This window comes from Mastacembelus armatus, chromosome 1 (genome assembly GCF_900324485.2).
Source record: "Mastacembelus armatus chromosome 1, fMasArm1.2, whole genome shotgun sequence".
Taxonomy (NCBI): domain Eukaryota; kingdom Metazoa; phylum Chordata; class Actinopteri; order Synbranchiformes; family Mastacembelidae; genus Mastacembelus; species Mastacembelus armatus.
The window spans coordinates 2,277,840-2,301,295 of NC_046633.1; the positions used below are offsets into that span (position 1 = coordinate 2,277,840).

The 23,456-nt window shown below is 39.4% G+C and overlaps 1 protein-coding gene across 1 annotated transcript in view; it reads right to left on the reverse strand.

Annotated features, from left to right (window-relative positions):
- The window catches only part of cacna1ib (calcium voltage-gated channel subunit alpha1 Ib), a 109,536-nt gene that overhangs the window by 57,675 nt on the left and 28,405 nt on the right, over nucleotides 1–23,456 (reverse strand). The window contains exons 4-7 of the mRNA XM_026303208.1: nucleotides 16,407–16,504; nucleotides 7,485–7,644; nucleotides 1,022–1,364; nucleotides 604–696 (exon numbers count right to left, since the gene is read on the reverse strand). Of these exons, the coding sequence (XP_026158993.1) occupies nucleotides 604–696; nucleotides 1,022–1,364; nucleotides 7,485–7,644; nucleotides 16,407–16,504 (694 nt within the window). The remainder of the gene's footprint in view (nucleotides 1–603; nucleotides 697–1,021; nucleotides 1,365–7,484; nucleotides 7,645–16,406; nucleotides 16,505–23,456) is intronic.

The following is a 23,456-nucleotide window of genomic DNA, read 5'->3' on the forward strand; positions in this document are numbered from 1 at the left end:
ACACACACACACACACACACACACACACACACACACACACAGAGTCTCTGACAGGCTAAAAAAGAAATGTACTGAAGGGAACACGCATCAATGCTCACACACAAAACCATACAGCTAGTGCAGAATATATACACACACACACACAGCGAAGAATTAAAAATGTTTTATCAGAACAAAAGGGGGATTCTTCAGGGATTTCAGCTCAGTTTTCATTATGACACTCTGCTGTATAGATGTGTGTATGTGTGTGAGCGGGAGAGACAGTGAGACGAGTGACAGTGATTCATTTCTCTTATCTACTGTATAGCTTGGCAACAACACAACAGGAAATGTACAAATATGTAAGATGGCGGACTCCAAAAACTACAACTTGCCTGCATGCACATGTGTATTAGTGAGTGTGTATTATCTAACTATGTTGATCTGAAACAATTTACTGAAATTCTGTTTTATTGTATATGAAAACTTGGACTAAACATTATTTATTTTTGTAAATTTCAGTTTGCTTACTTTTACCATATCCTGATAAAAACATCTATCTGAAAACGTGTGTGTGTGTGTGTGTCTGTCTGTGTGCCAGGAGTGTGTCCATGTGTGACTTACAATAATCAGGAGAATGAAGTAGATGAAGTTGTAGAAGGAATGGGCATCCATCACATAGTACATGATTTCCACCCAGCCCTCCAGAGTTATCACCTACAGTCCAGAAAACAGATGACAGTAAATAAACAAAAATATTATATATAATAAGCATTATATTATATTATATTATATATGAATGTTTGCAGGCAGAATATCATACCAACATTGTTACCTACTTATTTCAATTGCTGATGGCTACAAAAAGCTAAATACACAAAGTTTCTTTTTCATTGAGGATATCTGGAAGACTTCATCTAGCTCCCTCAATCTACTCAGAACATGAACACCTCATTTGTTTTGGAAAATCTGCAGAGTAAAATCATCAAGTAGTTGAATCGGGGATTTGGACCAAAAAACCAAAATTGACTAAAATACCCACCTGGAATATGACAATCCAGGCATAAGCGATGTTGTCAAAGTTGATGGCTCCTTTGTGGGGGTTGCTGTGCCCAGTATGACACCTGGTGTAGTACTTGTTCCAGTTGACACAAAGCCCTGCAACACTGACGCTCCCATTGGTCAGAGGCTCGGGACTCAGGCCCAGCGACTGGCGGTAGAGGGCGTCATCTTTGTCCAGGCAGCACTGCCTGCCTCCCTCGCGGCGGGCTGGGACATCAGTGCAGGACATGATGCCATTGTCTACTGGCAGAGAGCAGATGAAGGGCCGCTCATCGTCCTCATCAGGCATGTAGTAGGGCCGGGGTAGACTGATGCCTGTAGTGCTGGAGGTGTCAAGGGAGAATATCACAGTATAAAATAAAGATTAAATTCCAGCGCTTTAAAAACACATGCACTGTAAAAACAGTGTACTCAAATAAAAGAGTAAACAATAAAAGAAAATAAAAGAGGTAAAACTACTATAAGAAACCTCCCATTAAAAAACACTGCATTAAAACAGTGTTATACTTTTATTGTGATGACTCAATATGCCGCTAAATGGGCCAAACCATTTTGTGATTCTAAAAAATATCAGATTTGGCAGCAATTAAAGCCTGTAAATATCAATGAAGCCAATATTTTCCTGTTTGAAGTTGAAAATATAGTAACACTAGTAGAACCGAATGTATACTTGGAAAGCTATAATATTTTAAAGGTCTTGTAAATGGTCTGTTAGGTACTGAACAATGTGGGCATAAGGTACGATTGTGCTTGATGAGTAATCTGAAAAAAAAAAAGTGAAAATCAATTCTGAACTTGGCTGGTGCACAGAAGTATTATTCATTTGTTCTGTTCACTAGAAGAACCTCGCTGACACATTTACTGAAATCCTGAAACATTCAAGTAATGCCAGAATAAGCAGAACAGAAACAGATTTCCTCGCCAGTCTTCACAGTGTCACCCTCTTGCTTCCATAAAAATATACAGATATAAAGAGAAAGCCATGCCAACGCAGAAGCATTTCAGTTTGTTTGGGAGCAAAACCACTCATTCATGTGCATGACCACGGCTAGTCCTGACATTTGTGCGGTGAGAGAGGGAGCCAAACCATAATGATCACAAACAAATGAGAGGATGAAAGGATAGTGAGACAAAGAGAGCAGTTATTATACTTGTTATGGTAACACTAAGGAAGAAAGTAGTAACTGTTTATATTTGTTTACTTATTCAACATTAATATCTGTGTTCTGGACATATGTGAGTCCTTGGGAAGAAGCAGCATGAAAATTGTGGTGTTTTAGTTTTGTTTGCGTTTTCTGTAATTTAATTTGGACACCTGTGTTCAAAGTGCTGAAAAGTTTGCTTCACGAAGATCAGCGGTCAGGAGCCTTTTAAACCGTGCCAGTGCAACTGGGGAGTGAAAGATAACGAGCAGATAGCAACACTACAGGAAAAACATCCAAACCAGTAATAGGAAAATCAAATGGAATGATAAAAATGACAACATAAGAAAGAATGACACAAGAAGGAAGAGTGAACGCTGAAAGGGGGAGAGAGGAACAAAGTAAAATGTCAAAAGAGAAAGAAAAAAGTCATTGAATAAGCAACGAGTGAAGAAGTAGAGGAAGGTAGTTTAGACAAGTGTCAGGAATTAAGCAGGACAAGAAACATAAAACAAGAAGGATAAGAAGAGAAAATTGATAGAAGGGTGAAGTCAAGAGAAACAGGGAGGGAGAAAAACAAAGAACTGTGTATATAAAGCTAGAACAGGGAGCATAAATGTGTTTGTCTTGCCATTGCAACATGAGCACAGTGGAGGCTAAAGACAAGGAGCAGCAAAGCAATGTGATCTCACTTTAATCTGAGAGTGGGTTGCTATTTAAAGGGCAGACCAGAGAAAGAGATACAGATGAATGCAGACTGTGGTTAGCAATTACCTCTGACCTGGTATTTGAGAAAGCTTGATAGAAGCAGCATTGTGAGTGCTGCTCTCGTCTTTTGGACACTGTCTTCATTGACCCCGTCTCTGTACTGTCATCAAGTTCACTGACCTGGTGAGATCTGCAGCCTTTTTATGTCAGATAAGTTTACACTGAAGCTCTGGATACTTCTGACTTGGTTTCTATTTCATCATCCTTCCTCAGTCATATCAATCAATATCTCCTCAGTTACATCAGGCCAGAACACAGGGCCAATGAAATCTCAACAGGAAATGTTTCACACACATACTAATGAAATGTAATAGTTCAAACTTCACAAATCGATGTTTCTATGTAGGAAATAGTTCTGGAAAGAATGTTTTTTTGCAGTCTTAGATATTTACGCCACTTTCACCTGTAAATACGACACTATAACCAACATATGGTTAGCTTAGCTTGGCATTAAAACTAGAAGCAGGTAGCCAGGCTCTGTGGAACACAGAACCACCAACCAGCTGGTCTAAAGCTGAGATAAAATACTGCATGTATTGTGGAATGAGTTGCTTCTAATTACAAACCCACAGAGATCGCTGAGCTAATTTAGTCTCTGTTAGCTCAGTGGGTTCATTTTAGTAACACAGTTTCTGTCCTGTTCGCACCAGCTGTTTTCACTAAGAAACAAAAAGTGTACTGCTACATCAAACATCAAACCTAATAAGTAGCTCGTGAAGGAGGTGGAAGATCCATCAACTGAAGAACTTAAATTTTTTTTTTTTTCAGGATTCGAAGACCAAACCAGAACTAATTATTGGATTTATTTGGTAGGTGGCCATAAACATTACTCAGAATGAAAGTCAATGTAACTCGACATAGCTAAGACCTTAGCCGTGACACTTTAGAACAATTTTAGAGCAGGATCTCGACCTGGAAACTACGCACAACCTTCACCAGTCACACCACTACTTTCTTCTTCTCTTGTTCTATGTGCTGAAGTCTGAATTCAGTGCACACTGTCAAACAATGAAGTTACCTGTATTAAAGATCAGGCCAAAGACAAACCAGTGATTCACCACTAGACAGCGTCAGACAGACAGTAGTCATTACACATACGAGAAGATGCTGGACTCCTGACAGGAAAGGCTTCAGCCTGAGCTGCGTGTTTTATATTTCCTACACTTGTTCCTGGAAACACTTTGCAGTCTGATTTACAAGTGTGACACCTGGTTTGCATCAGCGGCAAACAAACAAAAAACAATCTGCTTGTGTGCATGTTTCACCAACATTGGTGGGTCAGGACACCCAATGATTATATCCCATCTCATCTGTGAATTCGTTACCACGGCGATGGCCTACCCCAAAGCCTCTCATCACATCGTTATTTTCTATGTGGGCTCAGCAGTGTGAACCGCCATCCAGCCTACTCCTTCACGCAGCCAAACCAGCGTAATCAAACGCTTGGCTGAGGATTTGGTCTCCCTGGGCTGTGGCTCACCACAGACAGAATCCCAGTTATTGTCTGGGCTCTGTGTTTTCACACTGGTATTAGCTGTACTCTTAATCATAGAGATATTTGGGAACAAACAACACCTGTTAAGCTTCCAGCAACTAATTCTTACTTGGGAATGTCTTTTTCTGGTTCCAAGGGACATGAAGATAATTATCACGGTTCATGACTAGACTGTTGATGAGTAGTGATCAAAAGTTATCTCCCATTTTTTTCCAAATCATAAATGAATTCACAGAAATCACTTGAATGCCCCTTAATTTAGCTGAACAAGGTTTTGTGCAAGAAATACGTTTCTGGATACTCAGGTAAAACACTCAACCGACACAGCAAAGTAGCAATTTACAATCATCATCACTTTTAACTTATTTTATCTTGTCTAATCTAATCTCATCATTTATCTGCATTCATCAGCTGTGGACGCTAACTGGAGTGTGATGAACCAACTGAACAAAACAACCCAGATAAGACACTAGTTTGGTAGAAAATAATCAACATGTAATTGGCAATTTAGAGGCATCTTCCTGGGGAGTACTAGTAATAGGAAAAATGGAAACTGCAAAAAACTGCACTTTGAAATAATTAATTTCAGTGAAGTTCTGCTGTATCATACTGGATTTAATCAGTGCAAAGCAGGTTAGCTAAACATGCAACATTGTAAAAAAGTATCAATAATAAAATTATGGTTCATCATTTTTAGAGAACACATCATCAATTCAACTTCAACACAACAAAGTAGATTCAAATAGTAATTTAGTAAGTAGTAATTTGTACCAAGTTTCAAACTACTAATGTTATTTCCAAAAAAAAAAAGTTGTATACACCAAAAACAGTCCTACATGAAAGAAACAATAAAATAATAAGATGTTTTGTTGTTGAGTTCTGCCCTTCTTATGACATCGATGATAAATTGTTTATATGGACAAAGACTCACACTCTGGTCGTCTTTTTGGACGACATGAAGACAGTGTCATATATTAGTGTTTAAAGACATGAAAATTAGTGGAGTGGTGCATCTTCAAAAAATAAATTTTTTTTTTCCAGCAGTATAGACACAGGCATGCAGAACAGAGCCAAGGTGGTGATATTGTGGTTTGTCAAACTATTACAAGAATCAATTTTAATGCAAATTAAAATAAGGTCTAGTTTTGCAATTGGAACACTGGATCCTTGTAAATTGTGATTTTACCATAGAAATGACAAACCATTCACACAGAAACACGCATACAAGCATCATCCCTGTGCTTCTGAAGAACACAACTGCAGACTGAGGTGGTAGTCAGCCTGAAGAAACGACATTTGCACTCTTGATTTTGAAACAACATGACAGAAGAGTAATTGAATTTCTGACACTTTCATGAAAAATAAACATCCCACAGCCACTGAGACACAGAACATCCATCCATCCATTAGTTATACTCCCTTATCACTGATGGCTGTGTGGGGAGGCCGGTGCCTATCCCAGCTGACATTTGGTGAGAGGGTGATTTCCACCCTGGACAGGTCGCCAGTCTGTCACAGTGCTGGATACAGAACATTAGTCCTGGAAATACCACGCAACAATCACACTCTCACACATGCACCACAATAAGATTTTTGCCCAAACAAAGGCACAGAGGACTAGTGAAAAGGTGAAAACACATAGAGAAAAAGTAAAGTTGTCAAACTGTAAAGGTTAGAGGAAGCCAGGAAATAAATGTACAGTAGACCTGGTTCACATTATTAGCATCCCGAAGCTAAGACCTTTTCCAAAGCCCCAGATACCCTGCTGAGGGCACTCAATAGCTTGTGCATAGGGGAGATGCGTAGGGGAGATCTGTGAGTGTGTCTGTGTGTATGCATAAATGTGCATCCTTGCAAGCATTTGTGAGCACCTTAAGCAAGGTCATGCACATAATTATTTAATTTATTATTTATTTAATGAATCACTTCTGTAATGTTAAACCATACTGTAATATGTAAATATTATAATACTACAAACCTTACTGAAAACACTGTAGCCTGTTTAGGTTGGTCAGTCGCATTGCATAAGCACGTTAAGATACTTTATAACTGCTGTGCAATACACTTGCTCCAAGATTTGTTTGGAAGACATACATAAAAAATGTCCTAATTTTTCATAGTCATAAGAAATAGTAAGAAAAAGACATTAGATAAAAAGACAAAAGATATTTCCATTCTCTGTGGCCATGATATGAAGAATTCCACTGTTATAATGGTTCACCCTACTGCACATTTCAGTGTTAAAGCACCCTCAGACATCACTCACAGGTCCTGTGCTCTGGTTTCTTTTGAAAAAAGAGTTCCCTGCATATTGTTTTCTCTTTGGTCTCTGCTTTATATTTTATTTTGCTACACTATTTTACTCAGAAATACTCAATTATCCAGAAGTTCTTTTGAAGTCCCTGTAGCTTATGGCATCTATGTTAGTGAACTGGAAGAGTGCATCAGAGGGTGTGTGTGTGTGGGTGGAAAAGTTTGACGGGGTTGTGGGGTGAAAAGAAAAAGAGTGTCGGTTTTTAATTATGTGGCAGAATTAACTGCGAGATAATGGCATTTGCTTTGTGCAAAATTTTGTTTGCAATCAGCCTCATTATATTAGCACTTGAGAGACAGAGGGGGAGAGAACCTTCATCTCACTATGGTAATATCAGTGAATTGATAAGATGATGTAATTAATCTTCTGGAGTCACACTGAATGAGGGCAGGTAATGAAAGGAGAGGTGACACAGCCACATATACACTCATACACTTGCACATTATGGCCATAGCGTATCTTAATAATTATGTGATTACTTTTTCATCAGCTATAATTCACATTATGAAAACACATGTTGGATAGACAGACTCAGAGAACAAGACATCAAATACATGTAAGGGATGTAGATAAACATGAGACAAACTAAGATGACATAAATGCTCAAACGTCATATTAGAGCCTTTGCTTTCACACACACACACACACACACACACACACACACACACACACACACCCTCACACACACACACACACACACACACACAATGGGTTGTTGCCTCACAGTGTGAAGTTCTCCTCCGGGTAGCAGCGGTTCCTCAGCAGGCCCGCCCACAGCTGCACCCCAATAATGCCAAAGATGAAGAAGACGAAGAAGCAGAGGAGGAGGACGTTACCCAGCATGGGCAGAGTGTCCAGTAGCAAGTTCACCAGAATACGCATGCCTGAAAAGACACACACACACACACACACACACACACACACATTCATATTGTAACACAAATCATTAACCATTAGTGTGACATATTTAACATCAGTTCTTATCCTGAACTAAATATGTCAAGTCTCAGCATTAAACTGGGAGGTGGACTGATCATCTGAAGGTGTGACGGTTCTCGTGCTGGGTCAGAGGTGAGTAGGCAGCACTTTTCCTTCACTTTCAAAATGACACACTGACTGTTGAGTGTCAACAAATTTATATTTTGGTGCTTTGAGGTATCATTCAAGTATCAAACCGAGTTTAGAAGTGAAATATGTGTCTTTCTATTATTAATCAACCACATTGACAACCACAGCGATGCATCAGTACAATGTGCACAGACACTGATCAACACATTCTTACTACATCACTCTCTTGTGCATTCAGAATTTTAACACATTGTCATTTCTATATAATTAGCATATCACTCCCTAATCTCCACATTAATTATGATCCATTAATCTGGGTTGATCTCACTAAAAGAAGCTAAACCAAGGGTTAAATTCTATCTGTAATACAGATGGGGACTAATATAGCATTTAGCTGACTAATCAGGGGTAAGTGCACAGGGGCTCTGCCAAATGACGCAATGATTTGAAATGATTCAGATGACAAGCCAGCTACAGCACCTTAAAGAGTCTTTAAGGACCTTTCCATAAAACAGTACTGCTGTATGTTACTGTATGTATTCTGTCTGCATAACCCGCAGTATCCATCTCTTAATAAATTTATTTTGGGTTTTTACCACCACAGGTGGTGGCCAACTTATGATCACATTGCTCATGAGAATCAACCCTCCCCTGTGTTTTATATTGACTGTGATTAAGGGGCTTTAACTGCATAGAAAAAAATGATTCAAATCAAGCGAGTTGATTTGAATCAAGCTAAATTACACTGAGTTGAAGTGACGTGGAGATGAAGTCTAACCTGGCAGCACAGACACACCACAGAGCCTTTCCTTCATCAAAGTTTCTTTTGATGAAGCTGAAACAGACGATTTATTTCTCCACAATGATTAAATCTCTTTGAACTCAGGAAGCAGCTTAGACTGAAGCAATAAAACTATACATACTATAATAAGAAATTAACAATGAACAATTAAATCAACACAAATATACTGCAATAGTAAACGTATATGTTTCTGAATGCAGACACAAAATTATCCACAAAAGAAACACTTAATGTAATGTGTTTAAAATGTAAAATGAGAAATGTAAAAATAAAACAGGGATGATAAGATGAAAAATTGCTCTCTCCAGGAAGTGAAATCAAATTCTCTGTATTGAATAATAGTATTGATCTGGCGATTTTATCATAGAGTATCACCAAATGTTGACAACAAATGTTTATTTTATATAAAAGCCAACTTTAATCATTTTAATCAGACTGGAAGCAGCTAGAGAAGGAATGAAGGGGGGGAAAAAAGAGGAGATGAGCAAATCACAAAGTGAACTAAACTAAAGTAGAAGTATAAAGAAGAAGAATAAACACAATATAAATGAAAAGAGAAAACAGGTAGCAGGGAGAAAGTTTGCAGATCAATGTTACCTTGGCTGCTAATACAACTGTCTCTAGAGGGGGGATTGTGGGTAATGTAGTAAACAGACTGGGCTTTAAGCTTTGACCAGTGGGAATCAGGCCTGGATCATTTCAATTAGTGTCTCACTAACTGACTCTCCTACTTACTTCACACACCCTCCAGTGTGCACATTGAGTCAGAACGTGCCTACATGTGTGCCTGTGGCTTTACGTCGGTTGTGTCCCTGCCTACACTACCGGTGTGGTTGTGTGTGTCTGCATGAGTCTGTAGCAGTCTGTATTTGTGTTTCTCTTGCAGCATGGTGATTGAATTACCCCTGAGATGAGCTCTGTGTTAAATTGTCTTTAATAAAAGAGGGAATTGCATCTTTATTCATCCAAGAAATAAAGACGAGTGAACTGAGTTGCAGCAGCTGATGCTGGCACAAAGAAGAGCTGTGTTTGTTATGAACCAATCTTTTGATCCTGTGGCCCCATTGGACGCTTCTTTACAAAGAAATGACATGTTCACATAACAATGTTGGTAAATGCCTTGTCAGTTCTTGATGTAGCATAAAGGAGCCATTTAGCACTGGTTCAAGAAAACATTCTTTGGAAATTTATTTCAACAATATCTGTACACTGCAGACTATAGCATGGTTAAGTATTACTGAAGCAAAGAAGGTGGCAAATGTGTGGTTTCCATGTCTCCATCATTCCCCAATACAGGGAATTCTTGCGCTTCCATTTCCAGGGGACCAGTTACTAGTACAACCGTCTGCCGTTCAGGTACTCGCTGGCTCCCCGCATTTTCTCGAAGTGCATCTGTGCAACTGCGGAGACAGGGAATGAGAAACAGTTCTACCTCGACGACCTGCTTCTGCTGGCCCACTCCCCAGAGGAGTCATGGCAGCAGACAGCAGAACTCCTTTGAGGAGAATCAAGCTAAATTACACTGAGGATCCCTGGATCCTTTGAGCGCGCCCCAGCCCACTCAGTCCATAGTGTATCTGGGGGTGGAACTGAACTCATTACTAATGAGGGCCCGACTCTCAGAGGAGAGGTCGGCGACCCTCTCCTCCCTACTGCGTCACTTCGCTCCACGCAGACGCGTCTGGGCTCGATCGGTGACGCACCTTCTAGAGATGATGGCAGCGGCTCATCCGGTGGTGCCACTCGGCCTATTGCATACGAGGCTGTTTCAGCGCTGGTTTATCCGACTGAGGCTGGACCCAGCATGTCACCAGTGGGGCATACTATCCCTCCCCCAGTCAATGGGCCCAGATCTGCTTTACTGGAAAAACCCCCGCTCCCTGACGCAAGGGGTTCCCCTGGGTATTCCATCAAATCACGTGTCAGTGTTCACGGATGCTTCTCCCGGACAGTAAAGGGGGAGTGGACGATCAGGGAGGCTGCGCATATAAACGAACTAGAGCTGCTGACAGTGTTGAAAGTTCAACGGCACTTTTCTCCACTGCTGAGGGGTCGCCACGTTCTGGTCTGAATGGACAACACGACAGCTGCGGCGTATATCAACCGGCAAGGGAGGATACGCTCGGCGCCTGTTGCTGTGGATTCACATGCGGGACAGGCATCCATCTGTTTTCAGCTTGAAACCAGTGCTTACACATCCCACCTGGTGCTTGCTTTGCTTTGGGTCAGGCATTTCTTTGGTTTTCGGACTCTTCTCCTGGGTGGCTGGGCCCAGTGAGGCGTAACCAACACACCGGACAAATTAACCTGCTTGTGGGCAACATGGTGACGTGATGTCAGTCCATCTAATAGTTGGTAGTTGATTTGTCTATATTAGTATTTGGTACATTGGCAGTACCAGTGTCTTGTTTGCTTTAACTTGTGTGTGTGTTCGTGTGAAGTTCTGAAGGTAATTGCATTAGAATTTATGCCTCAGCCAGCAGCAGTTCATTTTAGCTGAATAAAATTTCTTACAACAGTGACAGCACTGCTTGTTATTGTATCTGCATATTATCAAAGCCCCTGGAGGCAAATTTGTGATTTGAGCTATACAAATAAAAAAAATGATTTGACTTGACTATCGAGAAATTTAAAAAAAAATGAGTGGAATGGCTGTATTGCCTCTTCTCTAATCACCACCTTGGTCATTTTATCTCTATTCATTCAGCGATTCCCTCCATCCCTCGTCTCCTGAGCTCTATCTATCATCGTAATGGCCTGCTCATCTGAGTCCCTCTGCATCCCCTCTCTTATCATCCCTCTCTTCCTCTCGTCCATCTTTGCCTGTCCTTCATGAAGCTGGATAATCCCCTCTTCCCCACCTCATTTGTCTCTCTTTGTCTCTTTTTTCCCCCTTCTCACCTCCTTCTTTCCCCATTTTCTTTAACCTAAATGTTGTGTCTTTATTGAAACGTTACTGGATAAACCACAAAGAAATCAATTGAATGTGAACAGATCTATTTTATCTTTTATCCCCTGGATAATATAAGGTATTTGGTGATTTGCATATAGAGCCAGGAAACTAATACAACACAACTGCCTTTTTAATGTCAGAAAGGACAGGAACAGAAAAGTGACCTACGCTTATTGAAATGCCAGATTATAGCTGCAAACATGGTTTAGACTTAAATGACTCATTGTTTGTATTTCCTCCCATCAGAGAGCTGCACACAACAACCCATCTATTGGCAAATTAAGTCCATCCTGCGCAAAAGCATTGCTAGCCATTAGGCATGCAATGAATGTAATGGGACCTTTGTGATGCAAAATGCAGAATTTATTTGTGTAATGTTGGCTATTGTATTCTTATTGTAACATTTGCTTTGTTACACCAACCAGGCAGATGTCAAGACATCTGGTAAGCGCAACTTAACTAATCTCACAAAATTTAGTATAAATGTAATGGACTGTGCAAAAGTTTTAGACACTAGGTAGGTGCCATGAATGAAATATTACTACTAATATTAATGCTAATAATAATAATAATAATAATAATAATAATAATAATAATAATAATATTAATAAAAATAGTAACAATGCTATTTCTCATCTGTACACTTGCATAGTTTTTCAAGGCACTTAGCAGGTAGATTGTTCCAAGCATCCACAGTTCTTTTGTGGATTTAAACTCTCAGTGTCTTCTGTCTATGCATGTGATCATGATGGTATTGAGATCAGGGCTCTGCAGGGACCACACCATCTGTTGCACGATTCCTCTTTTCTTTTTGTTGTTCTTAATCACTCTGGCTGTATGATTTGGATTGTTGTCATGCTGCAGAATGAATTCGGGACCGATCAAATGCCTAATTATCTAAAGTTCTAAAACAATTGCATGTCACAATGTAAAACAATAAAATTTACATGTAAACAAACAAACAAACAAACACAAAATAGGTTGTTTGCCAATGTCAGTGAATCATATGTCTGTGACAGAAACGACCAAAGCAGGGAAGGTTTTTCTCTTCTTCTACCCATATAAAATATTTTATGACAGCGTGATGGTTACGATTTTCATAGGTTAGGCACAAAAACAACTTAATTGCAGTTTGGGAACCATTACGGTTTAGGTTAAAATTAAAATTGTATTAAGTGGTTGTCAAAATATTGCTGATCCTTTTCAGTGTGTAGTATAAAAGTCATGTCATTATCACTGGTCTGATAATGAGAACTAGAAACAGAAAATGAGAACTCAGAGCTGATCAGCTGGAACTGTGCATCTATGTATGTATCTCCCTCACTATTCATGCAGAATTCACCACAGAATATAAATGTTGACTTCTCCTTGTGGAAAAACAGACTCTTTAGAGACATGGAAGCACTGATAGATAAAGGTGTAAATGAGGTGAAGGATCCTGGGTTCGCAACCCGGCCTTTCTGTGTGGAGTCTGCATGTTCTCCCTGTGCTTGTGTGGGTTTTCTCCAGGTACTCTGGTTTCCTCCCACAGTCCAAAAACATGTATGTCAGGTTGATTGGTGACTCTAAATTGCCCATAGGAGTGAGTGTGAGTGTGTGAGGTTGTTTGTCTCTATGTGGCCCTGTGATGGACTGGGGACCTGTCCAGGGTGGACCCCTGCCTTTCACCCAGAGAGAGCTGGGATAGGCTCCAGCTGATCCCCGTGATATAAGTGTGTATAAGTGGGTATAGAAAATGGATGTATGGATGAAGTGACAGAATGCAGAGCACAGGAGGTGAAGAAAGCAGGGAAAGAGTAGGTGGAAGGACTTGACCTGACTGAATGATCCAAAGCAGAAAACTGTTAAAAAACAGAGGGATCACAGTGATGAAGAAATGATGAGGAGAGAGGAATGAATTTGACACTACAGAGAAAAATATAATAAAAATGGATGGAGACATTTTAAAATATTTTTCTCTCTATTTTCAGCTCCCAAACAGGGAGATATAAATGAGAAGTAAACACAGCGATAGAATAAAAAATCCTTACAGAACACATAAAGAAAACAAGTAGAGCTGGTATAGACCTGCCTATGATCGGAACAAAAATAAACGCACTTGACTCTGAATACTTTAATGGTCAACCTGTGGAAACACATTCAAGTTCAGTCCACGTGTGCATCTTTACGTATATTGTGTTAAATATAGATATTAACCAACCTTAACTGGCTGCACCTGCTTTCACATGAGAAAAAAATAATTGCTCAGACAGTTTATAATGCAGATTTATGAGCAGTGGGAGGTTTAGCAATTATCCTTATAAAGAAAGCAAAACAACATTATCTTTGAGGACCAACATATCCCACTTGGAGAGCACTCGTAGCTTCTTAAAATGATTGCCTGCTAGATGCAATTTAGACACACAAAGCACAAAAGCAACAAGCAGCAAGCTCTGAAGATTCTCATCATAAAGGAGGGTGACTAGGGCAGCAAAGCCAAAGTGGCGGTTTGGGTCGCTCCAAACACTTTCAGCAACGCCCGATCATCACTTTAGTGATGGGTTTTGGATGCTGAGGAGATTTTGTTGGGATTAGAACGGCTTCACTGTGGATGGCATTACGTTCAGGAATTTAAATAGCCCTGTGTAAGTGGTATACTCTGGAATTTGTTTCCTCATACAGGATGGAACTACTTGTATCTGGATATTATACCAGGATCTGATACACTGATTGAACACCGATGAAGTATGATTTCATTTTAAGTCAATACTTTTGAGCTTTATTTTTGTGTACTTGTCAATCTTTGTTTGAATTGCATACAGCAAATTCCATTTGCTCACCAGCGCACTAATAAACCACCAGAGCAGCTCATAAAAACAACAGGTACACAGTCAAAATGACATAATTACAGCCAAGACAACGAGTCATTTGGGCTGCATTTGGTAATCGGGTGTTGCATGTTTGGTGCTGCCATTACAATGGTGCTGGTTTCACATGGCCCATTTGCTTCAGAATGAATAATAGCACAATATCAGCACTGCTGCATTTGTTGTGTGCGCCAACAATACCAGCAGGCATCTGTAAGTTACAAAAACACAATACCACAGCTGCTGTTCGGACACATTCAATGTGGACTTTAAACTGAAAATACATAGTGAATAATGAAAACAGGTTTTACACTCGAACAATTACAGAAATGAATGGTAAAACTACAAAACACTAAATCTAATTTTGATTTTAAGTACAGTTTAGTTAACACTGAACTATAATGTAAAATGCCATGAAAATTGTATTCTCAGCTACTCTTGTGAAATAAAATGCCCTCACAGGGGTAAGTGTGACAACTAGAAACCTATTCTTGTGAAGTAAACTTGATAACAGTGACAAAGTGACTCACAGTTTCAGTTCTAAGACACTTAAAAATATTTGTGTTTTGTGGGATTATTGATAATAAGTGGATGAATTTTGTAACTACTGAATTTTACATTACAATTCATATTTTTAGCAGATGTTGCTTAAATCTATATTTTAAACAATATAATATTCACAGCAGTGAACACAAATGTTTACAGTTTGTTGTATCACACTATTCATACATTTCTTTCATTTACTCCTACAATATCTTCAGCTATCAAAACATGGCTACAGCATGTCTGCAACACCTTAGTTTAAAATAAAAGCTCTGTTATTTTTGTCTTCTTTACTTATAACTCTGGCAATTCTGACTATGAGTGATAGCATGATATATCTTGAATTGAATATTTCACTGAAAATGAAGACGAAAGTAAACAAAAGTAAAGCATTCCCTCGATCAGCTACACCTGCACAATCTACTTCTAGGGCAACTTGCCAGCTGAGACAACTAGCTGCCGTTTCAGGTGCAGTGGGTCCTGGGAGACTTAGGAAAAATTAGGTTAGGGGAAGGTTGTAATGACAGTTGGATACTGACACTATACACTGAAATACTGACTTCCCATATAAGATAATACATGAACCCAAGCATCTACACTACACTCATTCACATTCTTATTTAATGACATTATGCATTTTCACAAATTCTGCTGCAAAACACAACTTTGTGACAAAACAAACCAGTAACCACTATAAGTAGACATACTTTAATATCTGGCTGACTAGTTCTGCCGCTAAACCTTTGACACCCCTCAGGTCATCGGGGACAGGTTTGTTGACTGTTTCCAGAAGGAAAACCTAATACTTTTCTTTTTGCCACAGCCATTCATTAAATTTAATTTGGGACCATTTATTCATATTTGACACTGATCTATAACTGCACATTCCTGTTTAATCTGTGTTATTCTAATTCTTACATTTCCTTTATAACTTGTCTTGATGCCTCTAATTTATTATGTTCAGTGGCTCTTTCTGATTCATTTCAATGGGGAAGTGCATTCACGCGTATACGTTCTTATATGTGTAAGGCACTGTATGTTTTTTTTTTTAAATAAATGGAGATTGTATAATAAATTAACTTTGATAAGTTTTAATAATCATCATAGCCAAACCCCACTCTTTCCAGCAGGCAATAAGTATCTAATCTGAATGTGTTCATGGTCGAGGTATTTCTGGCTCAGCTCAGACTTTTCAGCACCGAGGACAGCGACCAAGTGCCTGGGCTGGCTCCTCAGGCAGGCAGCTGTCCATGGTGCTGTATGAAACCTACAAATGGCATGTCCACCTCTAAGTTTTAAGATACAGTATATATGCTTTTCAGTATGATTTGAATGGTTCTTTCATAAACAGCGGGACAAGCATGTGCAGATGGACAAAGTTCACTCTTGTTTACCTGTTTGTTTACCTTTTGAATAATATCTGAAGTGACTTACTTGGCACCCTGTTGATCGCTTTAAGAGGCCGAAGTACTCTCACTGTCCTAATAGCTGTGAAGTTGACGTTCTGCAGGTCCAGCGAGTATTCAACCATCCTGGAAAATACACAAAGTATGAAAAAAAAACTTGTTAACAACACAAATACTTCCTCATCACTTCACCCTATAAAGGGTAGTTAGAGAAATGCAAAACAAAGAAACAAAACCAGCAATAAGCCGTGTGATCATCACAGAGGAGGATTAATTCACGGTGAACTTTGAGGTTGTGATATTTTAATGTACTCCTCCCTCCATGCTCGTCCTTATTTAAAACAAAAGCACACACCCATGGACAGTTGGTTGCCTGCTGTGCTAAGCTTAATATGAATTAATGAGCTGGAACTTGTGTAGCTAATAAGATAAGATATTCAATAAAACGGAGGTCTGTGGAAGACTCTTTTCTTAACCGTGTTTGCAAACAAAATGTTTCCCTCAGTGTCTGTAAACACACAATACAAACATCAATTAGTTTGCAGCTCAACATGAATATTAATGCGTGGAGGTGTACAGTATCACTTTGCATGGCAAAGATATCACATTATAAAACAGGTGTTTCATCATTTTACAGAGAGGAAGATGAATATGTAAAAGCAGGAGAGAATAAGTAGATGTCCCGCATCGCCGAATGCTGGATATTCGAGTACATGAAGAAGAGCATCTGAATGTATGCTGGGTGAGGTGTGACCGCAATCATCTGATATGAACGCAAAGTCTTGTGAGGTGGAGGTGGTAAACAAACTTAAAGGAAAACTAGGTGCTGAATAAAAGTGAGGTATTTCTGAAAAAAAAGTATTGAAAGGAAAACATAACAGTACTATGCCTGAAAATTGGCAAAAAGAGGCTAAAAGTTCAGATAGAGAGAGAGAGAGAGGGGGAGGACAGTGAGAAAGAGAGACGACAGAGGGATGACAAAAAAGCATGAGATGAGGAAGGACAGATAAGAAACCAATGAGAGTAAAGCACCAAGGGATGATTAAGTGCGATATAATGATGGCAATAAAGGGAGATTGAGAGAGAGAGAGCGAAAGCGCCTGAGGGTTTTATCAAGTGCTGGAGATAATTACAATGTTAGGAACAGAAAGACAGACAGGGGGAGAGCAATATGCATATACCTGGCTGAAGAGAAGAAAGCTGCTCTCAGGTTGGAGGGAAGGGGGGGTGGGGTAGATAGTTGTCAAGACGTGGGAAAGAAAAGTACAAGAAACTGAGGAAAGCTTCATGTATTTCACACAAAAATATTCTACTCTCAGACTTTCCAGTACTCCATAATAACAAGCTCATTTCAGCAAGAGGTGGGAGAGCCCACCAGGTGATTTTTTTTCAAATGTTTAAAAAAAAACCTCAGCCAATAATTTGCTCATAACCTTTTGACCTGACCTACACTTGAAGACGAGTCTTTATAAATTTCTGAGAGCAAAATAAGAGTGAAGTAGGCAGAAACAGAAATCACCCAATTCCCTAGTGTTAAGGAGGTAGTTTTACAGTTTGAAATCGAATCCTGAAAGGTTTCAAAGTTGGAATATATGAGATAGTTACATAAGGGTATAACTCAGGAGGCTGGGAGGAAAAAAAAAAAATACAACCATGCCAATAGGCTGCCAGGATCCACGAAAATACAGGCACTGCCAACTCCAATTAGATGTCAAGTTGGAAAAGCAAAAGTGTTTCTAGAGGTGTGTCTAATTCTGAAGCTGACCACGTGGAAGTTGCAAAGCTGGAAACTGCACTGTGCTTCCACATGAGGTCAAAGGTGAAACCCCTGAACACCACAGCTATTTTTTGTCCTTGCAGTCTGGCAATCAAACCTCAGTCCAGTGAGCAACACTCCTCACATTCTCGGAAACATCCGCACGGTGCGGATCGAACTCAGCGAGCCGTGAACGAAGAATCTCTCCTGTTGTCGGTGTGTTACTTTAACCCTGGAAGTGACGATAACTGACAGAGTCCAGATTCTGCTTCATCTCCCCCACAAATCAAACAAAACAGTGCTAGTAAAACACACCAACCATGAAAACTGAGGTTGGAGTTTGCAGCGTATCTGAATGCGGCAAAATCTGTGGTGACCAGAGGGTCTGGTTCCTCAGGGTTTGCCCTTGATCTAATTTGACAGGTGGGTTTCTATGGAAGGAGACTTATCTGGCACTTCCACAAGAACACAAGAAGAGAAAAGTACCTTGCACTTAGAAGTTTATAACCAGATCAAAAGGTAAAAAATGAAAACTATATAACATAAATAAATAAGATTATGCTAAACATACAGAATATATATATTTTTGTATTCATGTTATAAAAATATAGACCTTTGTTTCTTAAAAAAAAAAAAGAAAAGCAGCAGTACAATGACAATTCACTGTCCACTGCTCTTTTAATCACTGTGTTACAGTGCACAGACTGGACAGATGTCTCTGTGTGTTCGTCTGTGTGTGTGTGTGTGTGTGTGTGTGTGTGTGTGCGTGTGTGTGTGTGTGTGTGTGTGTAATGGGGCTTTGTCATTTTGAGCAATTTTTTCCAGCAATTTTAGATAACAGCTCATTTTGGCCAGTCAAACACACAACTACACATTCACAACACATACACATAAGCAGACAATTATATTTTTGCACACAAAGATATACACACACACACACAATAATACACATAATAAACATTATCCCTGACACACTTTACTTTTGCACACACTGGGCAGACAACCTCCCTTTCACACCCAACTACGATCCCACAAACACACACTAAGCAGACAAACCAGAGGTCACACCAGACACATGCACAAAAGCAAAAATACTCAACTTTTCGTAACAAAACACACATGTCTAGTGACATAAGCCATGAACACGCACGCACGCCTCCTTCTGGAGGCATCAGACTGGAAGAGTCCGGAAGCTTTTCTCCAGGGATGTCCGGCACATTGAAGGAAGGCTTTGATTTTTTTTTAATGTTTAAATGGCCCAAAGTGACATGTAAATCAAATGATAACAGATTCAGCATTTTAATTAAGGCCAAATACATTACATTTAGATCCTGATTTTTTTAAACTCAAACCATAAAGTCTGATGTATACATTATGAATTAAATAGTGATTTCTATTCAGTGTGGTGACTATAATCAGTAGTCTAATTGATGAGGCTGTTGATTCGTTCAAATACTCTGCTCATTAGTTTTGGTGATTGCAAAGCTCATGTTCAGGATGCATTAAACGTCTTTAACCTCTCTGTGACGGTACACCAGGAACCCTGGAGGACACTCTAGAGTTTTACATTAAAGACTAAACACTGGTTGAAGGCTGTGTGGCCACTTCACAGTCTTCACAGCATGGTCATGTTTTTTTTTTTTTTTTTTGCTTAATATGAATCAAATAAACTCAGTGTTCCCAACACTGTTAATTATTTTGCCATGGCACAGTGAATTTCAAAAACTGTGTCAAGCACCGTATCAGTATCAGACCAATAATGGCCGTTCTCTAATAAGCCGAGTTGTACGAGTTCTAACAGAAACCATCTGTATGTAAAGAATAAAAAAACCTTCTCATTTTTATATTTTATCATGTACCTCTTCAATGAGCCATGTGCAAAATATTTAATAGTCATTTTAAACCTGATTATGAACGCATCATGGTTACCATGGCGGCAGCCTGAAATCACCACCTGCAGAGCTAGAAATTACGCTAATACACGGCAGAGCAGCTTCTAATCATTTAAGTTTATATTGTTGCTGTTGATGATGATTATTCTTATATAGGCCTACACTAGTTTTATCTAATAAAAGAAGGAAACAAACATCTTCACACAGGCAGAAGTGACTAGTGTAGCCTGAAGTCTGAAATAATGAAGTTAAACATATATTTTACCTTTAGGTTTTTCCACTGGCCTAATAGGTGAGAACTTAAAATGACTATTAGTGGACAGCACAAAATGTCTCATGACAACAATCCAGGAAAAAAATCCCTCTGGAGAAGGAGGCATCAATTATTAAAATGAGATTAATAAATGCAGTAGATATTCTGTCCCAGAAGTAGTTTGCAAGTCAGAGAAAATAGAGGAGCACACACACACACACACACACACACACACACACTCATGGATGTGAAAACAAAACACACTCAAACATTTATCACAGCCTAGATTCACTGTATTTACCTTTTATGCGTCTCATTTTTACCCTTTCTACCAATGTTTCCACCATCACAAAATCCCTTCGACTTTTTTCTTCAGCATCACACAAATTCTACCACTCAACTTCCTCCTTTTACATCGTCAGCCTTTGTTTTCTAACTATGTCTTTGTTGTGGCCTCTGTGTGTGTGTTTTCTCAGTGTATATTAATTTCCATTCTTACAATCCTACAGTGTGTGATGTGGGGTGATAGCTGTTAGCTGTTACACTTCCAGCTGGGTACAGATGCTCACATCCATGTCTTAGTGTGTGTGTGTGTGTGTGTGTATGTGTCCATACCATGTTTTTGCTACACTGTGGGGACTGAAACCTGTTTACACACTCACACTTGGGGACAAGAGATCACTTGGTTTAAAACTAGGGTGACGTTAGGTTTAGGTTACGTTATGGTAAGGGTTAGAGTTATGCAGGTAGTGCTTATGGTTAAGGTTAGGGCAAGTCTCCAGGTAATGAATGTAATGTCCCCATGGGAAATGGAAACAAGTGAGTGTGTGTGTAAGTGTGTGTGATGCACATTTGCACATTTCTCCTCTCGCTCTACCCATCTCTTCCTGTTACACTCTGCACCTATGACTGTATAACATCCATCGTTTATCCTTCGAGGGTTGGTGGAGGAGGAATATTGGCTGGAGGAGGTGTACACCCTAGATAGATCGCCAGAATCAACACAGAGAAACAGACAACCTCACAGTTACACCTACAGGCAATTTAGAGTCATTTTATAACAAGCCACTGTTAATTAAAATATACAGCGGGAGAGTAAATATTGTAGTTGAGGAGGAAACTATATCACTGTCAATACTGAACCAGGTAAATATAAAAATAGGTGATGGCATGGAAATTCAGCACTGCAGCACCACATGGCTGAACTGAGTTTAAAGGAATCTTCTGTTTTAGGAAATGCATTTGTTTTTCTTCTTCCTGACAGTTAAGTTAAATGAAGTGATCAGCATCACTTTCAGCAGCAGCATGTAGCACAAACACTAGCAGCAAAAGGGCAAACCAAGCTCGTTTTAAGGTGCCCTGTGCTGCCAATCACTTTCAGCCTGCTACGAGACACACGATGTTTAATTTGCACAGGGACAATGATTTCCATTTTCATAAAAGATCTTAAAAAACACTGGTCTCTCTAATCAGATAGGCTTCTTTACAGTGGCTTCATGTTTGTGAAGTAACTGTTAGGATTGGCAGCTGTGTGTGTCCATGTGTGTGTGTTCTCTCTCTCACTTGCAGCGAGCTGAGGAGAGAGGTGTGGTCCAGCGGCTGATGAGACGCAGCTGTTTCGATGTTTCCTACTTAAGCCCTGCTCTGATGACCCCGAGTGTTGGTAGAGCCACTGGCTTCCTCGTGCATGTGCCACGTCTCTAGTTTAATGCCTTTTATATATTTTCCTCAGTTACTCAACTATTGTAAATAAATGGTTGTTCTTATCAAGTCGTCACTGTCTCTGCATTTGGGTCCACAACGTCAAGAATCTTTAAGGACAAGAACTTTGGACAAACATTCATGAAAGGCAGATAGAAAACTCTCCCAAAATATTAGCTGCATGATCAGAGAGAAAAAAAAAATCATAGGAATTATGTCATTAACTTTTCTGTTTTGGTAGTTTATTTTATTAGAAGTATTTTAAGCGTTTGTGGTCTAAAATCTTAAGTAAAGCCCTGAGCTGGTCTGTGTGCACGACCAGTTACAGTACTCAAAGTGCATCTATCATCAAAGTGAATGTGTGACATCCAGGAGGCATTTTAATAGATGTAAGTGAAATATTCAGGACTCAGGGGGACCTGTAAAAAGTAATGCTCATCATTTTCATAGAAAAGTTTAAGTACGGACCGAACTGCCTGACTGATAAGGAAAAAATAACCTGACAAAACAGTAACAGAATGTATGTTGATTGTGTACTAGTACTAGTTGTGTATAAATCAACCATGAACAGAGCAATACTCTATGTTCTCTATGAGACCACTCTGATTTCCAGGGTTCATGTGCTACATCCTTAGACTTAGGGTCATTCAATCATCATGTACTGTATCATCTGCCAATTGGAGCATGTTCATGTTCACTAACATGCACAATACACACAAAAATGCATGAGAAGACTTGAGTAAATGAAACACTTTCTATAGCCTGCTTCAAGTCAATTGTTTCCCATCACATTGCTGTGATTGTAGTCTTCTGTCAGACCACAAGTCTTGTCTGCAGTGCAATCTAAACAAATACCAGATAAAAATACTGACTCCATCCAGTATTTCAGAAAACTACAAGAGTGGACAGCACTTGCTTCTGTCAAAAGGAAAGGAGAATATTTGATTTATGTATAAATATAGTTCTGCCAAAGCAGCCTGGGATCAATTATGGTTTCCCATCTGGTCTCCTCAAAAAAAAAAAAAATCCAATACAGACACAGACACCACAGATACACACTCAAACACACACACACTTATTCAGAGAAGTACAATCACACCACCATGACATGACTCATGACTGTCTCAAAGCTGAGGCCAACCCTTTTAAATCTCTTATTATTATTATTAGTTTAAATCATATAATACGATTGGATGTGGTCTATAAAAGCTGCTGGCTGTCTCCAGCCAAAGTTTTGCAAAATTTAGCTTAATGGTCCCAAATGCTTTTCAAAAAAATAATTTGTGGAACTCTGACACAACATGTTTAGACCAATAGTCAAGTGAGCAACAGCTTGGCAATGGATGACAGCCCTGGCTGTCACTCTTACAATAGGTTTGATAAGAATGCATTTAGAGCATAAAATGTGTAAATTTATGAGCCCTGACATTTCTCCACTAATACACCTCCCTGCCTTTCCTGTGCTTCATTGCTCAT